The 21,092-nt window shown below is 40.2% G+C and overlaps 1 protein-coding gene across 5 annotated transcripts in view; it reads right to left on the bottom strand.

The window, feature by feature from the left end:
- ERG (ETS transcription factor ERG) overlaps positions 1-21,092 on the bottom strand; it is a 107,751-nt gene that overhangs the window by 4,139 nt on the left and 82,520 nt on the right. For 3 of the 5 annotated variants that reach the window (XM_033011379.2, XM_033011380.2, XM_033011383.2), the window contains exons 3-9: positions 15,194-15,345; positions 12,012-12,215; positions 10,973-11,053; positions 8,833-8,904; positions 3,510-3,578; positions 3,088-3,144; positions 1,199-1,246 (exon numbers count right to left, since the gene is read on the bottom strand). In XM_033011379.2, the coding sequence (XP_032867270.1) occupies positions 1,199-1,246; positions 3,088-3,144; positions 3,510-3,578; positions 8,833-8,904; positions 10,973-11,053; positions 12,012-12,215; positions 15,194-15,345 (683 nt within the window). The remainder of the gene's footprint in view (positions 1-1,198; positions 1,247-3,087; positions 3,145-3,509; positions 3,579-8,832; positions 8,905-10,972; positions 11,054-12,011; positions 12,216-15,193; positions 15,346-21,092) is intronic. The other 2 variants (XM_033011381.2, XM_033011382.2) reach the window with 1 other exon arrangement.

The following is a 21,092-nucleotide window of genomic DNA, read 5'->3' as shown; positions in this document are numbered from 1 at the left end:
CCACTTCCAATTAAGATCAGTGTCACCTGGAAACCCACTGCCTTAGGCCATTTGCTGTTCTCAGTACTTACTATTCTCAACACTTAATTGCTTTCCTGTGCCATACAAAACTGCTCAGAAAGTAAGCTAATCTAGAACTGTGCTTGATGTCACTTGGGATAAAGTGAAAGGAAATGGATCAGTATTTTGGCATTTTCATGACTTGGAAAGCCATACAATCCTTGTAAGAAGAAACATTTTTTCTGGGGGTTGAGGAGACCTGCAATGCAGAACAAGGGACACTGGCTTGTGGCTGTTAAAGCAAGGGAAATAGGAAGTGGCATGTACAATGTCAATCCGTTGTGGCAGATTATGATGTTGATTATGGTGCTGTATGGCCACAGTGTGTCCTGAGGACTCGGAGCAGAAACAGTGAAATCTGCACAGTTCACAAACAGTGTTACCAACTCATCATGAGGGTTCCTCATCTTTACCTAAAATATGCTACAAGTCCCTCTCTGCAGTGTGTCCTCTTGTCACCTTCTTAAAGTGGGAGAAAATTTTTAAAGTGTTTAACCCAATTACTCTTTGCAAATAGATTATGCTTTCCTGTTTTGTTCCTAAATATTTTTGATTGTTTGGGTTATTCATCCCAAAATTTTGTATTTTTCAAGGTCAGTATGGCATTGTTTTGTGGATCAAAAGAATGTGGGACAAATATGACACAGATTGGTAAGAAACTCATTGCCCTTCTGGAAGGGTACCTGAAGGCCAGATGGGGTATACTACAGCACTTAAAACCCAATGTTTAGGCAACTGAATTGAACTCCTATTGATAGCAGGAGTTCAAATACCTCTAATAAAGTATTTGACTGAATTAACGTAACCATCTACTCTAGCATGATTTGAATAGCTCTCTACAGAGAGCTATATTAAGTACATCTCCAATCAATGTCATGGGAAATAAGGCATGTAGCTCATACATAGACACCTACATAAAGGTACATGAGTTTATGTGTCTTCATCTGTGACCTCAGTCCCACCCTTGTGTAATTTAGAAACCTAATCCTGCAACACACTGGGTATCATCAGCTCCCACTGAGTCATACTGAAGAGTGGTAAAATCGTTCACATCATCTTCCAGGTCTGGCTTTAAAGCTGAAGTGGGGACACTAGCAGTGAAGAGAAATCCTCCTACATCAGCAAAATTCCTTCTCACCTGGATTTGCAAGTCGGCTGCTGGTCGGTCCAAGAATCTGATATGGATCTACAAAATTGTGAAAGAAGAATTTCAAATCACGTAACAATGTTGTCAAATATTTTAGGTGTTATTTTTTAACCTTGGTAGGGACAGTATACAGTGCCTGATGGGACAGTAGGTTCAACACTGAGGAAAGTGGTTCCTTTCTCTGCATCGCAATATTGGCATGTTTGCCCTTAAAGTTGGGTGTGCAAGTGAACAATTGCAAGAATACACATTTCCCTTAGGTACTGTATTAGTGTCCATAATCATGTATTCAGACAAACTGTAAATCTGGCCCAGAAGTATTCTGATTCCTATTTAAACAAAGTACATACACACAGGCACCCCATGGTACTATCGACCCTTGCAGCATGCCAGGGCCCACAGGCACAGACAGGGAATGGGGTGAGAGTCCAATCTGCAAAGGACAGTGGCCTCTCTTCTTGTGAGGCCACATTTCCTTTCCCCACGCTGCTGATAACTTTCTGTGCCAAAAGAGCCTCCAGAAGAGGGCAGAGAGTGCGTGGCTGAACCCAGGCAATAATGTGGCTGGGTTGATTTTTCTTTGTCACTGGAGGCCAGTGAGGTCCCTTATATCAACCTTGCAACTAGGGTTTTCAGAAGAGCCTGTGTCAGTCACACAACGCCTGTAGCACCTCAGTGTTTTCCTCAAGGGTTTCCCTCTGGAAACGAAAACTTACTTTGTCATGAACTGAAGTACAACAGGAAAAAGGGAAGGCTGTGACAGAAGTACAAAAGCCAAAGTGATGGTCTGCAAGCACAGCCCCTTGCCCCTTGCTGAACAACCCTGTCACTGGGCTGCCTCATCTCCGGACAGCTGCTCTCAAATGGCTGCCAGCTTTACAGCCAAGAAGATAATCAGGTTACATTCCTTATACATTTAAATAGTCTGTGCAGCTCACACATGGCCATTAAATAGTCCTAAAGACTTACATAAATCATCAGTATATTTCTTGAAAGATTCTCATGGTTGGAAGGCCAGATTAGATAAACTCTATTTGGGAAAAAAAAAGCAGTATAATACTTCCCAGACAGCATGCATATGAGTTAATGAGATGTAGTCACGTGCACAGTCTTATTTAGCTATAACAAAAACCAGAATAATGATTTGAAATCCATGTGATAAAAACAGGCTCAGAGTCTTCTGAGCTAAGAATATCCTCCAAATCTCTTTTATTTCCTACTTATACACTTTTGCTGTTAACAAAAGCCATAACCGACTCAGAATCTCTGGACTGCTTTCTAGCTACCTGTCCAAAACACAGTCAAATTCACAGTAAGGGATGAGGTCCTACCCCATGGATTAGCTGCTTTGAAAACACAAAATGCACCCAGTTGCAAAACCACTAGTCTATAAATGTCTGCTTTTTCCTCGGTTTCCCAAAACACTAAGAATCCTAATTCTCTTGTTAAATTTCAGGAACCCAATTCAAATAGGTTTCTGTATGCTGTAATCCATTTTAATTTCTTTGCTCATGCACATGTTCTAACTGCTAGCATTTCATCTACTGTGGAGTATATGGTCTTTTGACATCCTTACCTTCCACCTTTGTACCTAAACTGTACATAGGTACTTTGTTTAACTTTCACTCTGCAAGGTTGTCACTGCCATTAAACATTAGTAAAAGCAATTTTCAATGGCCATGGGAGCCTTCATCTCAGATCCAGCTGTAGAGCCAACTCATACACGTCTGGGGATTTAGTGGTCACCAGCTGTAGATCTCATTAGTGGTCTGAATCAGATGTTGCAATTTGCTTCTGGTTGGTAGATGACAGCTGTCCTTCTCATCATGTTCAACAAACCCCGTCACACCCAGGCGTAAGTCAAACAAAGTGACACCCACCTAACTGAGGACGCTGATCTTCTGTTTTGGGAACTGTTGAGGATGATGGCTGAGTAGCTGAAAATGGAAAAACTCATTTTTAGTTATTTTTCCAGTTTGGAAGTTTGTCAGCAAAACTGTGATAGATCATAGGCTTAGGACTCCTACTGCTCACCACTCAGTGATGGTCACAATAGGATTTAGCTTTATAAGACTATATGGTCCTGGACCTGATGAAGCCTGAATTCAAGGAAGGATGTGGCTGCCCCAGAGACTCCACTCAATAATGCCTATACACAGCTAACAGGCTTTCCAGCCAAGGCACAGGTAAAAATTCTCCAGAGCTGAATGCTGAAGTAGCACCTATCAGTTCACTTCAGTCTACCCAGGTTGCACCAGATGCGCATTAGGCCCATAGGCTAGACACATGCAGATGATTTTACCTTTTGACTGAGGACTGGGGTGTGTGTGACTCGTCCATGCTGATCTCCTGGCCTGCTCATAAGGCAAATCTGTAAAGGAAAAATACACTGATTTATGCAGATATGGCATTAAATATTTATGTTCATAAGGGACACATTTCTAGGAGAATCATTGGATTGGAAAAATTACTGAAATAAGAAGAATACACCTTGTTAAAATAAAACCTTTACCGTCTTTACTGTCTCTAAAAAATAACAGTACCCCATTGCCCTCTGCATTGCTCTTTAGAGGTCCATATTCTTGTTAAATGTCTGAACTGCATTGTAATAGCTGGTACAAATACTCAACAGAGTCTATAATTTTCTAAGGCTCAGAGTACTCCCTTTGGTCCCCTTCCTCAGCCCAGGACACCAAGGAACAACACACATCCTGAACATCATGGACAATTTCTGCTAAAGTCTTCCAGGATAAGTCCCCTGAGAGGTCAGAGCTCAGATTAAGCCTGAACTGTGTACCATTCCCTCCCAATTTCAGCATGTAACAGTATTTTATTTTAAGAAGATAGACTTTAGTTGATTTAATGTGCCATCCTCTGTTAGTCTGTTGCTGTCATCCCTTGAGATTCATCAATTCTTATAGGTTGAGTTTGAGAGTTCCCTCTTCTACCACCTGGTCATAGGCAGAGATATGTGAGACAACAAGGTCTTTGTTTTGTTTGTTGGAGATTCCTCTAAACCACTGTTGTATGCTTGTGTTTGCACTAGCTCTTAGTGCCATTGAGCACTTTATTATGCTCTCCCTGTGATTATTCCTCTCACTTGCTGGCCTCACTCTCGTCATTCAGAATTCAACCTTCTGGGATAACTGATTGCTGCACTTTGCCAATCTCACTTGTTTCTCTTCTACTAGTCATTTCAAATTATTAATTATTCCTTTTCTTTCACTTTCCCTTCACACTCTTCACAGATATTTAGAAACATAACGTGAAAACAATGAACATGCTTAAATGTTAAACATATATATGTATACATATCATATTTCTTCCAAGAAGTGGATAGCTTTTTTCCTGCTTCATCTGTTTAAATATTCCTCTCTGCTTCTTGGGACAAGCTTCTTAACTTTACATACCTAAATTTTTGTTTGCCTTTTCTGGTGATCTTCCATCCCTTATTTCTTGAGAACTATTCCACAGTCTTGTGCTTCAGAAACTTAGGAGAAAATAATCTGAATCGTACAAGTGCTCATCTGTGAGCAGAATACTGGTGTGCAGGTGAATCACTGTAACATGAAGATGTCCTCACTAGGTTGAGATCAACACTGCTATTAACTTGTAGTTAAAGACACCTCATGGCCTGAGGACTTTATCATCTGGCAAAAAAATTCAGAGGGACCCTGTTCACATTTCCAGGGGATTCCAAGTTCTATCTGTACAGAAGGGGACAGGGCTCATCTGTAGGCTGCTTGCATGTCTTATCCAGTCCTGCCTTGCTTGGCCAGTTCTCTACCTCCATGGCAGACTTGTCATGGAGATTCTGGTGACATAAGGGACATATTTTTTCCCTCCAGTTCTTCCATTCCCTTCCCAGAAAGACTACAGACAAATAGAGGAGAAAGATCACATCGAAGTCATGTGTTTGTCATTAGGCTGTGCAACTCTACCATAGTCTCCTCTCCTCTCCTCTCCTCTCCTCTCCTCTCCTCTCCTCTCCTCTCCTCTCCTCTCCTCTCCTCTCCTCTCCTCTCCTCTCCTCTCCTCTCCTCTCCTCTCCTCTCCTCTCCTCTCCTCTCCTCTCCTCTCCTCTCCTCTCCTCTCCTCTCCTCTCCTCTCCTCTCCTCTCCTCTCCTCTCTCCTCTTTTTTTTTCAAATTATTAAACACCTGTACACTGAGAGGCCTGTGTGATGCTGTGTGCTTGTACTCAGTGGCACTTGCAGCCTTGAATATTTTTGGTACAAATTTAGTACTGTGAGAAAACTGTTTTGCCTTTTAACTCAACACATCATAAGATGGTTTTCTGCCTACACCCTATCCATTAAAAGAAAAATCCAGTTATCAGCCTTTCTTGAAATAGCACAAAATTCCAACTTCATTCTTAGCTCAGTATTGTGCCTTGATAAACATGTTGCTATCCTAGATAAGCAGATCTGTTCTTATTCATGAGATATTAGTACAACATGTCCTTATCCTGGACAAATCTTTGATGGGAATGCTCTTGTTTGATGACACATGTAGACAAACCCATATTAGGTCTTCCTGAGCTCTTGATATCTTCATTGTAATTACTTTCAGCTTGCTGAAACCTCATGTTCTGTTGTAAAGGTGACTGAAGAAATACGCCTTTGTCATGACAGTTCATTACAAGCTCCTTTGTCATTAAAGTTCATTACAAGCCCCACTCATTTCCTATTTTCTATTGTAGTGCCTTAACAATAGCAATGCTTAATTACCTACTGCAGAATTGCACCCCAGGATTTGGCTAAATCCCATTTAACATTATTTATTCCCTTCCCCCCTCATTTTTGACCTTTTTCATGTCATCAAGTCATTGTCCCCAGGGTCTGCTATTGCTCTCACATGAAAGGTGCTTTGTTATGGAAAAGCTTCTTTGCAGTCTAGTTGAAATGTGACATTTAACTAAAAGGAAACCCATGGAATAAGTCAACAAAATAGTTTCTTGAGAGCAAACTGAATTTCTAAAAAAAAAAATGTATTTTTTTTCTGAATGAAGATTCTGACTTTAAAGATGTTTGTCAACTTTGAATTGTAAAAGATAAAATTAATACTTTCAAAAGCACATGACAGTTTGTTGTAGGAAATGTTTAGTTAGGATACACCAGTTTACACAGAAAAATAGACACCCTATATCCAAACTACAACTCCCAAAAGTAATTATGTAAAGACAGGAAGATGTTGACATAAAGCATTTCGTTTTGTGTCACTATAAATGTGATTTAGACAAAAATGATGAAATTAAGGAGTTTACTATGCCTGATATGCGGGATCATGGGATTAAAACGTCCAGGTGCTGTTCAAGTCCACTGGAAACATACCCATAAAATAGTATTATTTCACAGCACACTCATTCTAGACTTTGCCTGAAATCTTCTCAGTTGGTATGGTTATTTCCTGCAGGACACCCAGGTCCCTCTGGTCTAATGTTACATGTTCATTTTAGTTGGAAACTACTGAGAGTTTTGGGCATCCACTTCTACATTGCATGGTTGGTAATGGATTCTATAGCTATGCTTTGTCTTCTCATTCATATTTATGTCCACATTCCTCTGTGCCATTCAAAGCTCCTGGGTGCTACTATAACCTCTGACCATGAGGACCACAGTCTGCTTTAATGTTTCATGAAAGTATCTAACTGTTTTTTGAATCTCCTATATTCTAAAACCGAGACTAAGCAGGTACTCTGTGTCACTCCTCACTTTGATAATTACATCATGTTTCCTCATCCCCAGACCCTGAGTTGAACAATTTCAAACTTTTATATCTTTCAACACGCTCGAAAGATTTTCCATATTTCCATGGCTTGCTCTAAGCACCTTCTAATTCTGCAAATAGCATTTTTGATAAGGGATGATTCACAAAGCTTTCTGTAGAAGGCCACACTGCTGATATATTTAATAGCAGTCAGATTTCCCATATGATCCTCCACTGTGTTTCTTAAATTGTTTACTTTTTTCTCACTTTGGCCAACAACTAGAGCACTGGCTTTCATTGTTTCATAAAAATACCTACGTTAAGTCCTTCTTTCATGAGTGAAGAGGGATAATTTGAAATCAGTAAGATATACAAATAACTCGTGTCTTATACTGCATTTATCAACTTGCATTTTCAGCTGTTAACATACTGTCAGTTCCTTTCTCTCTAACAAGACTTCTGGATGCCTGTATAGGAATCCTTTATAGGAATCTCTGGTTTTAAGTAATGACAAAATTGTATTTAATCTCTAAGTTTTATACCAAATGTTATTGTGTTCTTTTTCCAATTATTAATAACTATAGATCATGGCAGAGAATGCTAAAGCACCCATGACTGAAGATGTCCATTATTTAGTCTTGGTAACAGGTTAATTAGCTGGTTCTTGATATGTTTCTTGTGATATGCTGATTTAATTTTTATTGTTGGTAGTTGTGGGGCACTTTGGTAAAGGCCTTATGAAAGCCAAAGGCAAAAAGTATGCATTGGATCAGTGGTTTCCTTTTTATTCACTACTACAGACCAATAAATCTAGCAGAATAGTTTGTCTTCCTAGAAACTGAGCAGTGTGGATTTGATCACATAATGTCCTGGTAGCTGTTTCCCTATATATCTTTTTAAATTATTATTTAACAAATCTACAGACATGTATATATGTGTATACAAGTGTATATAAAAGTTACTTTTATATACTGTCCTGGATTATACCCTAGACCACTGATGAAAGACAGATCAAATATTTGCTACCCAAAAACCCCTCTGTTTTTAGTGAGAGAATGTATCTTTTCATGAGAGCTCAGTCAATTCGAGTGTATGTCCCTTCAGAACACTTGGACGTATGCCTCTGGCTTAGTAATGGATATCCTTTAAATTTAGTATTTTGCTGCAACTCTTCTTGATGTCCCACAGTACTTTTCACTTATTACTGGAAAAGCAGATGTCCAGATTAGGCATTTTTCCAGCATCTTTAGTGGTGAAAGGTGATATAAAGAAAATACTTAGCTTCATAGCAATGTCCTCATCTTACTTAATTACTCCCTTTAGCCTTTCACAAACCAGCACACCCAAGATACTTTCAAGGGCTACAAACCTTTGAGCAAGAATAACTTTCTTAGGTTTTCATTTCATTGATTTAGTCTCTTAAACTCACAATCAGATGTGGGGTTTGTTTTCCTCAAACATAAATAAAAAGTAGATAGCAGGAGAAACATGTATCCTGCTCCTTTAGAGTACTTGTTCCTAATATACTTCAAATAGCATTACAAAAGAGGGAATTCTTGCCTCATTTGACAGAGACATTAAGCACACAGAAAAGTAACTGTGCTGGGACAGTGCAACAGAACCAGTGAATAGAGCTCAGGTCTTCTGATTCTCTGGTGCTTTAAACAGTAGATACCATTGCTTCAAAGACAGATATGTGGAAGAAAGACTTATTAAACTTCTCTGTTTAATCATCTCATTTGACACAACGAAATACACACACACACACATATATAAAATATATGTATATAATATGTGTGTGTATTCAAAATATCGCCTAATATTTACAAAAAGATAGCTGAAGAAGAAAAATAATGATATACTTGAAGAGATGAAGTGAGGAAGATCATAGCATACAAAAGGTGGTCATTATTCATACCTGGCCTGGTTGTAATTCTTTGTGTTGCTTCTGGATAAACTGATGTATTTGGAAAAATAAAAGTGGCGCCTCCTAAAGAGAAAAAAGAAAACATAACACCTAAAGATTCTTTTTCACAGTCCCTAAGTCCACTGATATTTTCCTTCTTGTAGTGTGTCTGAATGAAGACTATTAATAACTAATTTCTATTTTAGGACTGTTATATATAAAATTAATTCCTATAGCCTTTGCATCTGTGTAAATCCATTCAAATTACTCTATAAAAGTCTGTGCAAAATCTGTGTTAAGGGAGGAGACAGTCAAGTTCAGGCAATTCCCTCCTACCTTCACCACAATCACCTCCACCTGGGCAGGTAGTTTCATACCTTCTGAAGTAAAAATTCTTTGCCTTCTCTTCATTCGTGCATGCACTTCCCAAATAGGTTCATGTTTTCAACAGAGACCATAGGCCTGGGCCAAAGCCTACTGGTGTCTGCAGGAATCTTCTCACAGACTTTGGTCAGCTTTGGGTCAGACCCTCAGAGATCTCATTCTCTTCACAGAGTGAAAATTAAAAATACTGATCTTGATATAGAAAATGGTACCTCACTTATCTCAGGCACTGAAATTGCTCTAACTACATCAACAGACTTCTAATGAACATCTCTAGGAACATTAAAAGGGTCATAAGGATTTGTGCAATTACTGCTGACTTTAAAAACATGTTTCGAACTCTTCTGGGATCCTTTGACCATCTCACTCCAAAGTTCTTACACCAACAGAACAACTAATTTTCCTTATGCGGATGATCAGCATGATATTATTCACACTCCCAATGACAGAAATGCAGATAATCTCATTTTGGTTAAGTGAATTTCAAAATATCATTGTCAGTGCACACATATAGAAAAAGATAACACATAGAACTGCTGAACAACACTTGGATAACCGTACAAGGAAACTGCGTGGCAAATTAGAATCTGGAAAGCCAGAGATGGAAAAGACCATCGAGTCCACCTATTTTTAAAAAGGGCTTAAGGCTTATTCCAAACCCCATCAAAGTCAATGGAAAATTTTTTGTTGCTTTTGGTGGGGCTTGCAGCAGGCCTACAGCCCACAGTAGGACTTTACATCAAGTGGCAAACATCTAATCTCAGGAAGAGATCTTCTAATCTAGTTAATTTTCCTAGGAAACTCACTGCTATTTACCACAGTGAAAAACTAAATTAAATATGAAAGAGGCATTGCAATCCAAGGTTTTATTATTTTTTTTTTCCTTTTGCATTATCCTTTGTATTATCTTTTTCATTTCTCATAAAGAATTGTTATTTCTGGTCACTGTAGGTAACTAATACCCTCAGGCATGATCATGCAATATTCCAAACATCTTTAATCAGTATGCATACCATACTATATATACAATTCCATGCCATCCTCTGTTGCACAACTGCTAGAGCAAGAAAAAATTGATCCTGAATTATTTTCATAAATATTTTAATCCTGAAAGACAGGTGCTTTTGAGGCATGTACTGTATCATTCTCCTACCTACACTCAATACTTTTTTGAGCCAAATTAACAGAAGGGTGAATATTAACAAAAAATCATTTTACAATCAGATCAGTATTAGTGGAGATTACAACATCAAATTTATTGGAGATTCCAGCTCAAGTGTCATATAGCTGACAGATGAGATGAGCTAACTGCCTAAATAGCAATTTTATCGAATTATATAATATACACTGCATGAGAGGGGAGAGAGTCCGCATTCACCAGAGCCCACAACACTTAAGCAAACATTAAAGCACTTTTGAGCTCCACCAACCTTGTGGGGATCCATGGAGTAGATCTGACCGTACAATGAGATAGAATGAGAAAAAAAGTTGCCAGAGACAAAGGCCCCAAGCCTCCTGTTTATCATGCGTCAGGGACCCCGTTCTCTTGTAGGACACAAGAAATTACCAGTAAGGAGACCATCATTGCACCATCTGGCCCTGTGTGATCTCACCTTTTTTCTGTGTGTCTGTGCATAAAACTCACACACACAGGAAGGAGAGGATATGCTTGTCACCCTCCTGATTTACCATTTCCATTTTTAGCAAGCAACCCATAAAAAGGAATCCTGTGCTTTTAGAAGATGACCTATAGCAGTGCCAGCATTACCTGTGTTTCTAGCATGCATTAACCGTGGAGAGTTTTGTAAGGCCTTATCAACATCATCTGAAGTCAAATGTGGAAGAGGAGCTACAAAACAAAACAAAAAGCAACACCAAAATGAAAAAAAAATTGTGAATTATCTTTTTAAACCATATTTTCCCCTGACAGGATTGTTTGAATGTGAGTCTACCAACAGTCAGTTTCGGTCTGCAGTTTGGAGGGAGACGTGTGTGTGACTACTTAAACTAGGGCATTCATTTATTCAACATTATGAATGCATAATATTTCTGACTGATTATTGACAGTGTGCGTGTGGAGGAGACTGCACCGCACTGGTGTTGCAATGCTTGTTTTTTTCTTTAAAAACCATGTCCACTTTAACTTCTTTAAACAGACAAACCTGCAAAATTTACTCAAGCTTAGTTGAAAGACCTCAAGCCAGGAATTCACTAGTTCCTTCTTTCACTCTGAAATGCTAGCTATATGTGCTACAAGTAATTTGCATGTGGACTTCAGGGATTGTTCCTTTTTCCACGAATTTACAGAATTTTTATTCAATTCGGTGAAATCTTCCTGATCCGATTTAGAGCAGAGCAAACTGTTGTCAGTCCTTAGAATCATGCCTGGAATTCACTTTATGAATCAATGGTTGCACTCTTGTTTAGCATTCTCATCGTTAAAATGGATAGAAATTAGTATGTGACCAGAAAAAACATTAGCACTGAATCCCACATGATTTTCTTCCTACAGTACACTGATGAATATGCTGGGTTTCAATTTGATTTTTCTCTGAGATAGACATGTAGAAATAAGCCCTAAGTCTTTTCTTCAATGAGCATGAGTTAAAGTCAACTAAAATTAATGGGAACCTCTCCATCAAACTCAAAAGGCTTTGGATCAGGCTCCCTACTATGTCTTAGGAACAGCAACATTTACAATGGATATTTGAAAACCCAGCTGAGTGTATCCACACCATTAAATCTAAGACTGGTGTCAACCACAGATTGACTGTAACCACTACCATAATGTCAGAAAACTAGCTTACTCTCTCTGAGGTAGTGTAGGTGTGACAGGAGGATATCTGCATTATAGCTTGGGGTGAGTCTCTGGAAGTCATCTTTGGTCATTTTACACAGCTCCTTCCCATCGATGTTCTGGAACAACAAGATGTCCACGTCTGGGAGACCATACTCCTTCACCGCCCATTCCAGCCACTGGCGTACGTGGTCTGTGCTCCATAATGTAGGATCTGGTGGTATCACAAAGTATAAAATTAGACAGAGAGGGGAGAGTGCAGATGTGCTGGACCAGTACAAAGTAAATGTAGACCACAGTCCAACTGGGGAGACCTTAATGCCCTGTTTACTGACTGATGGAGATACATGAGGAATTAATTTGGCCTGTTGAGTACAAAGGAGAATAACTGTCTGTGAAAAACAATTAGGGAAGAGCTGTGAGCTCTGATTATTAACAAACCCTCTGTTGTTGAGATCCTTCTCCCATTTAGTCCTTCTTGTTATTTTTATGCATTTTTATCCACAGATTAACATAGGCTCCTGCCCTCATGCAGAGAATATTCTTTAGGAAAGTATTTAAGAGAGCCCACTAACAGCACTGCAACTGGTATCTGCACAATTTTCAAAGCTCTCTGTTGAATTTGTATCTTTATTCAAGTGCAATTTCCACTCAAGTCCGAAGTAGAAATAGGCTAACTAAGCTAACTAAGGCATAAGCTATTATATACCTACAGATTTGGCTAGTTATTTTATAAACTACATTGGGTCATATTGAAATATTCTTCACTTCCTTTCCTAGACTGGTATGTTGTACTGGTGTACATTCCTATACCTGCATAGGTTTTTACTTACTACCTTAAGTATTGGCAAGACCATCTGGGGAAAAAAACAAGAACTAGTCCAGACTTTTAGTAAAACGTAAAGCCAAATAATTTGTGGTTTTGAATGAATCCTTGATTTTAACTTAAACTTATTTTTCTTTGCCTCTAAACTCCTCCTTTTCTATTTATTTTCCATTCTACTCTTCCCTATTCTTGAGTTACAGTATGCACCCATCAACATGAAGGTCCCTAAAGACCTGCAGTGCACATCCCTATAATGGAAGATAGCTCATTCCATGAAGAATTCATAATTTTTGCAGAGAGAAGATTAAAGCCAATGGAAAACTAACTCCTCAAAAGTTTATGCCTTCCAACCCAAATGACTGATTCTGTGATATCCTGAAGACAGGGAATGGAGCACAGAGGTCAAATGGCTGTAGTCCATCACATGAAAGTCTGTAGAAGGGCTGGGATTTGAATGACAGCCTAAATAGATTTTCTATGGCTTAACTGCGGTGCCATTCCCTCTCTTTTGACTGTTGTTTGGAAAGCTGATCTGAAAGAGGTGGGGACCTTTTTCCATAGGCTAGGAACTATTCAGAGTCTGTCATGCTGTTGCTTGCTCCCAATCCTTTACCCATTAGTGCCTCCCCCTTTCTGATGCTTCTCTTGGCCTTTTAAGCCCTTGCAAGTCAGAATATTTAATCTTCTGGAGCTTCAGAGGGCTTCTCTGTTCTCTGAAGTGCACCAAAAAACACTTAAAAGAACCCATCCATCTGGTATGAAATAAGTAACAAACTAAAGGGATGTAAGTTGGCTGGTAAACCTAGGGTCTGGATGAGATTGCCCACACCTACAGCAGAGGTCTCCAACAACTACATTCAGTTCACTCAACCAAATACCAGGAAGTTTACCAAAACATTTGGATTATGCCTATAATTTTAAAATGCTTCTTATTTATGATAATGAGAAAGTTACCACAGCTGGAAATGTGAATTTTGCTTTTTTTATTCTTAAACACTGCCACATGAGCTACACACTGCCTATGCCACAGGCAAACAAAACCAACCGTTTTTTACCCGTCCATTTCTTCTGGGGGCCTCAAAATAGCAAGCCTTTGACTGTGACCATCTTGTTCCTTGAATGTCACTCAAATCCACCTCAAAACACACCTCCAGGAATACACTGAGAAAAGAAGATCTTGCTGAGCCAACTATGCTGAAGGTTACTAAAGAACTACAAAAAAGTGCCAAACACCAAGAAGACAAATGTTTTAGAAGGGCATTCAAATGTCATGGATTTAAGTGTGGTCTGCTTCCAGTTGGCAGGACACTTCACTACTCAGTGCATCACTCTTCTGTCTTCAGAATAGAACTGTCAATACCATTGCAGAAGATACTGCAACATATTTGTCCACACATATCTTGACAAATAACTGAAATAATCACAGCTTGCAAAATTGGCCACAGTTAGTACTCTTGCATATCTTAGCAACTGAAAAACTGTAAGAATATTAAGCAACGTAGCAGTAGCAGAAATGTTTCAGATAGGCACATCTCTGCTGGAGAGGAACTAGCAGCAAAACATTCCCTCCTGTTTGCAGGTTGCAGGTGCTGTGCCTATGCTATGTATATACAGTGGTTTCTGAACACATATGTCATGATGGTCTGATGCTTTGACTTTGGAAAAAGGCATGATAATTATTTTGCAAACCTAGGCAGCAAACCTTCCAGCAGAGGTTTGCTTGGAGGACAAGGCACACAGGAGTGAATGCCTTCTTGTTCAATTAACTGCTGAATCCCACAACCAAGCTTGCCAAGATTAACCAAGAGTTTCTCAATTGTGCTCTTATATTGCAGCAGAGTTGTCAGTTTCCTTATTAAAATGTTTTACACCAACCAAACTCAGGGGATAACCTAGATAAATGCTTTTTCAATGTATGTTTGGTTTTACAGAAGCTATTGTGTTTTTAGCGTGCTGAGGGCCAGATTGCATTTGGTATTTGCAGTGATATCATGTGGTACAGTGATCCTTTCTCTCTCCCACACACTCTGAACCCAGCTAGTCCCTGGTGTTAGGAAATGGAAGTGGCTCCTTATTTTGCCTACTTTAGGGTGAAATACTCCAAAAGGAGCTAGAGAAGTCAGAAAAGATCTGAGTGCCTGTAATCAGCTAGTTCTGCTGCTGAAATAGGGAGAACAGGTTGAAGATGTGGCTTCACTACGATGTTTCTCAGCTGGTTCTCTTAATAACCATGGGAAACTACTGCTCTTTTCTTCCTGATTACCTGTATCACACTGCCACTTTTCTCCAAAACTTCTTAAATAACGTTAGTAGGCTTAGGGGAAATGCATTTTTTTTTCTTGAAATTTTTGTGTAGAGAGTCTAACCTGCTGGCACAATGACTCTTCGTTCATTGGTAGTCATATTTGGGGGTGGAATGTGCTTCTCTTCCATGTAGTTTCCATAGTTCATCCCAACATTGTCTGAGCCGCTAACCATTTTCCCTCCTTTTGCCACGCTGCAGTCATCAGGAGAATTCCTAGACAGAGAAGAGAGGTGTGCTTCTATTATTATTCCAGTCCCTATTAATATCCTCAGCAAAGAATCATGCTGAATGAAATGGAAAAAATGAGACTTGAGCACTAGGGCTGGGCTGCCACTGGAAAACGCAGTACCTACCACCCAATGACTCTGCTGTTTCCTTCAGATGCCTCAGAAAAAATTATCAGCCTCAATGAACCATATTTTTATTTTCAAAGGATCAGGCTCTTATATGTCTCCAAATATATAGACACTAACAATTTATTTCCAGATACTGGGCTAGAATGGAGGCTTGCCCATAAGATTGCTGAGCCTGATGGCTGCAAGTATCTGCACTTCTCTCTCCAAACATCTCACAGACAACTCAGCAAACACAGAGACACACTTAATGTAAATTTGCTGAGGGAAAACTGTTAATAGTTGTCATTGTCCAAGGATTGTCCAAGGCTTGGACAGCTTTCCATCTTCACCACTGTTATTGTTTCATGTGGGCCATGATCAGTTGCACTTTATGTCATGCAATGTAGACACACTTCCATGTATGGCTGACAGAAAAGGAACATTTGCCAAAGCCATGATTCAAAATACCACACACGACTGGAAAAACCTTTCAGCTCCCGACTAGCACAGTCTCCATGGTACTGTAGTCAAGAAATGGAAATCTGTAGAGGATCTGCAACCAGACACCTCTTTAATTTTGGCTTTTCTTTCTGAATAGAGTCTTTAGGTTTAACATCCCACAGGGGGTTCCCTAATGGCATTTTAATTGCATCACAGTTTTCTTTCTGGCAGACACAGACATATTTGTCCCTTAATTTAATGTCTACAACGTGTTTCATCAGAGAGAGAAAAATTGTTACAAAAATCAAAATAAAGAACAGCGCCACGGGGAATACCTTCAAATGTAAAGAGGCTGTTTGGCAAGGGAAGGAGGGTGTTAGTTGGGTTTTGGTTTTTTTTAGTGATACTACATTACTAACAAGCTTTCTTTTAGTTCTGCCATTTAACTCCTGAAACTGTACTATGGTCTTACTAAACAAGCAGCAAGTCAGGTTGTGAATACTTCATTTTGGTTCCTTGCAAACCAACTAATTTGCAATCTGGAGAACCGAGAGACCCTCCAAGACCCAGACTCCTGGAAGCATGTTTCATGATCTGCTCCCTGCCCTCCCAAATGTGTTTCACCCAGAGTCTCTTGCTCTCCCCAGCTCAGAAATCCCATCTCTTGCCGCAAGTGTTGGGGAGCAATGTCATTGTAAGCCCACTGGTGGTCAGAATACAGGTGCTTTCCCAGAAGAGTTTTGCTATTGTTTGAGGACAAAAGAGGAAAAATAATATATAGTTTGGACCACTGTCTGCTCAACATAGGTGAAAAGGATGTGACAGATATTTTAACTAATGCCCAAGCAACTCGGTTGAGTTGACTGCTCAGCACTGCCACAGGTCAGGAACTAATGCAGTTATAATTCTCACATGTGCATTTTAAAAAGTAACTACCACTTGGAAAGCTGAAAAGATTTAGAATACATCTTAAATACTTAAAGTATTTAAGTGTATCAGTTATTTCCTACACAGTGTTAGTACTAGCTTTACTATGTTGTGTTAATGTATATATTAAAACAAAACAAAACAAAACAAACTGCTGATGGCTTTCAGTTTAAAAATAAAATATATCACAGAAACCATTCAATGGTTACTGTTGTCTTCTTTAAGAGAAAGAACAGGGCCTTGAATGTTGTCTGGGAAATGTTGGCTCCACATACCTTTTTCAGGTATAAAATATCTTGGATGCTGCATAGCGTATTACATATGAAATCTGCTTTGTGTAAAGGTCCTACAACTGCTTTGTCAGCCACAGGACAGAATAATAATTTTGCCTGTCATTGAGTGGCGGTGAACTTAGCCTTTCCTCTCAGAAACAGAATACTTGGGCATTATTCTTTCAGGTTTAACATTTCTATCCCACTACATTCCTCTAAATATAATTCTGGGATGCAGCATATTTCAGTCTAAACAGAGCTAAGCAAAACAAAGTAACCTTTTCTTTTAGATGTAAACGTGTTGAAAAAGAGCTTTTATGATGATTTCTTGTGACTGAAACGTTGGCTTTTTCTGTTTACCTTTAACAAATACAAATGGCATATAAGCATAATTGAGTCTTCATACTAAATCACATATATTTGGAAACATCATCCATCTCCTGCTCTTATACCTGTGCAGATGCCCACCCTGACTCCCAACGTCAGTTATGTTATAAAGACAAATGAAAGAACCAAGCAGCCCCTTCGCAGACTTTTTAGGGATGTTTTTGTGAAACAGAGAGCTAGCAGCACTCTTTGAACTAACTGGCACTTTATTTTGGTTTTCTGTGAAAAGGAACTTGGGATATAGGGACATCAAAGTCTTGCTGCTGATGTGAAATATCACATTGATATTAGCCTACACCACTTTTATGGGCAATTGTGCATTAAAAACAGTCTTGTAAACACTGAACAGTAAATGATGTGTAAGATCCAGTAGTAGCACACAGCTTTTGGCAATCTGACAGGGCTTCTGAGCTGGTTTTCTGATCTGAATATAAACAGATGGGGGTAGGGAAGAAGATCATAAATAAGTCATAATTTTTCATTAAAATCCAGAAGCAGATGGTCAAGGGTTTTGTCCCATTAGCTTACTGGGTGGACAAGCAAATCCTCACTTCAGCAAATCTTCTAAGACCATGCTTAACTTCAAGCATGTAAGCAGCTCCATGGGAGCTAACAGGACTACTCAGGTACTCCAAATTGAGCGTGTGTTTATGCATACCAGTGAACCAAGGCTTAATTCAAATGGCTGGAATGGACTTCTACAGTATAGAAAGCAAAACTGAAAATGCAAGCAGACACTAGAAAGTGGTAATTTTAGTGCCCAGAACAACAAGAGAGTGATTGTCTGCAAAGGCTTTTTTTAGGACGTTCTGTGAGTCTGCTTTATTTCTGAACCACCAGGAGAGCAGGGGCAGTGGAAAAGCAGCTTTCAGAAAGTGTGCCCAGTGTAAAGGGCGCAGCTTTGCAGTGATTCATCCTCAGCTCCAGCTCTGAAATGAAACCCGAGATGTTTTTCTTCACAGCTGCATGTTATTTTTACCCTTTGTAAATATACTGTGTTACACCTGGAATTAAAAAAAAAAAAAAAAAAAAAAAGTGGAAAGACTATAATCATGCTACCCAAGAGCACTTTGTCCAGTCCTGAGCTGATTCAGCTCTTATTGCTAATAAATGTCTGTTGAAGAAAGTATTTCTCCATGGGTCGTTGGACCTAGAAGTCTCACCTTTATTCAGTTACTTAGAACCAAGATGATTCAATAATTAAATTTAGCACCCATTCCTACTGAAGCTGATGGAATTTTGCCAACCATTGACTCTGATGAAAGCAGATGTAAGTTCATAAATACGTGTATGAAACATATTTTTCCTCTTCACTATGCTACTATTTTCCCTGTGTGACATAAAACACCTGTGTTGTGTTAAAATGCAAGGTGTCAGAGAAACACAGAATAGGAATCAGCAAAATTTTATATTATCTCTGTGACACTGCTGTCATATAAACCCCTTTCTTTTGTATTTCTCAATTTCAGAGAGAAATAAATGAGAAAAACTGTATCTCCAAAAATCTACATATCTTTATAAACTCATTTAATAACCACAGCTTAGATAACTTCCTTATACAGGCTACTTATAGAAATGGGGTCTCTGGAGAATAGGGTGGTGTAAGGATGTCTTTGAAGAGTTTTCCATGTGTGGTCCCCATCCAGCCTGTGGCTGGTCAGGTCAGAGGACACACTGAGATATCAGGGACTTTTCTTCTGTTAGGCTCTGGTGAACAGACGATGACACTGACCTACAGGATACAGATTCCTCTCCTCACCTCTCCCATTTCATAATGCCAGTGATTGGAGAAAGAGGGGAATGGCTTGGCAGAGTTGTGATGTCCCCACCACGTCCTTCTGCACAAGAGGGAGAGCTATGCAAAGCCAGCTCCCTCAGATAATTTGGGCCAATGTGTGTAAATTCATATTTACCTAAAATGACATCATGTAAAGGCTAGCCCATACTGAGTATATTGCAAGGCATGCTCAGGCTCATCTCCATTCACTGCAACTACTCAAGTTGTAGTGAATTTGGTCAGCACTTCCCTCCCAAAAATGGTTTGTCACTGAAAAAGTGGACCATGAAGAAAAAAACCCAACATTTCCCTGAGATTTCTTACTGCTGTTTCTTAAAGCACACCTGACGTACTTTAGCCCACAATATCAGTTCAAAGGATTACACAGCTGCCACCCCAAACTCTCTTCTCTGCCCCTCTCTAAACCCTCTATCTCTTCATGAATCAGTGGGATTCACATCAGCTGAGACCTGCCACAGCAGTGACATGCAAATAGGGGTCCTGCAGATCCTCCTTTGGGTTCTCCTTTGGCAGCAATGTCTGGTGACAGCCCAACCCTCCCTGGTGAGAAGGAACCTGTGCTCCCCAGCTGCCGGAGCAGGAGCTTGGCTGCACCAGCAGCTTTGCAGAGCCCCAGGGGCTGCTTCCCTGACACCAACAGTGATCCCCACTGGTACTGAGAAACTCTGACAAGCACCTTCAGTTGTGACAGCAGAGGCCCTGACACTTGCTCTGACAGAGCTCGGTTTCCACCATGCATTCTCATCACCCAACACCACAGCTGGATGCGGCTGCCCAGCTTCTGTGCGCACACCAGGACGAGCCTTGCAAGCGCACCAAGCCCTCTGCTCCTGTGCCGGCACCTGCCCTTAAATCTGCTGTGTGAGCACTGCTATACTTAACCTGCTGAAAGGAAAACAGAGGTTTTATTTTCCCTCCCAAGGCTTCTTGTGAAAGCAGCACAAAATTCCCCACAGAGGACTCCAGCATAACAGAGGCATTAAAATGCCAGAAAGTACACGTAGGTCGAAATATCCCTGGGGTGCTCACACAGGCTCTCATGCAACTGCTTAGCAACTGGCTGGGGAGCTGCTCCACCAGTGAGTACGCAAATAAGTAAATAAATGGGTGGCTGGGTAAGTAACTCAGTGCTTAGCTATAACCTGAGTCACTCCCCCACCCACGTGGGGCAGCTGTGTGAAGGTGGTGCTCGCCCACAGGAAAGGGGACAGCCAGGGTGGGACTGAGCTACTGAGGTCTGTGGAAGGGAGGGAAGCCCCTAGGGACCTGCACCGCTGGCTAGAGCTGGTTTAAGCTGATGCTGACGCCATGGTGACAGTCTATTTATATTTTCTATAAGGTGATTGTCAAAAGCAGTCCTAAGAGGACAAAGCAAATGGAAAAAAAAGGAAAACTGAAGTCCTCACTGGACCACGCAGTCATGGAAGTGCACTGCTCCATGCAGGGCTATGCAGGGGCAACTAAACAGTATTCAACAGCCCCAACAGGCCAGGGCTGTGGAGAGGCTGGGACTGGGTCAGCTGCATGCTAACACACCCCCATGGTGTCCAAAACAGGGGCAGACATCTCTGTGTGAGGTGCCCCAGGCTCAGAAGGTGCACAGGGTTGCATTGGGCCAGCCTAGGGGTGGCTCAGAGATGTCACAGTGTGGCATGCAGAGGTGCCTCCAGTTCCTTTCTCTGGGGAAAGGAGAAAGCAAACACCACATGCCAACCCATGCAACATTGTTGGCTTTCTGTAAGCAAGACAAAAGATGCTTGTTTATTGAGTTGTATATGCAGCAGCCGTTAATTTTCAATC

This window comes from Tyto alba, unplaced genomic scaffold (genome assembly GCF_018691265.1).
Source record: "Tyto alba isolate M040663 unplaced genomic scaffold, T.alba_DEE_v4.0 Super-Scaffold_14, whole genome shotgun sequence".
NCBI classification, from domain to species: domain Eukaryota; kingdom Metazoa; phylum Chordata; class Aves; order Strigiformes; family Tytonidae; genus Tyto; species Tyto alba.
This window is presented reverse-complemented; position numbering and strand designations above follow the sequence as displayed.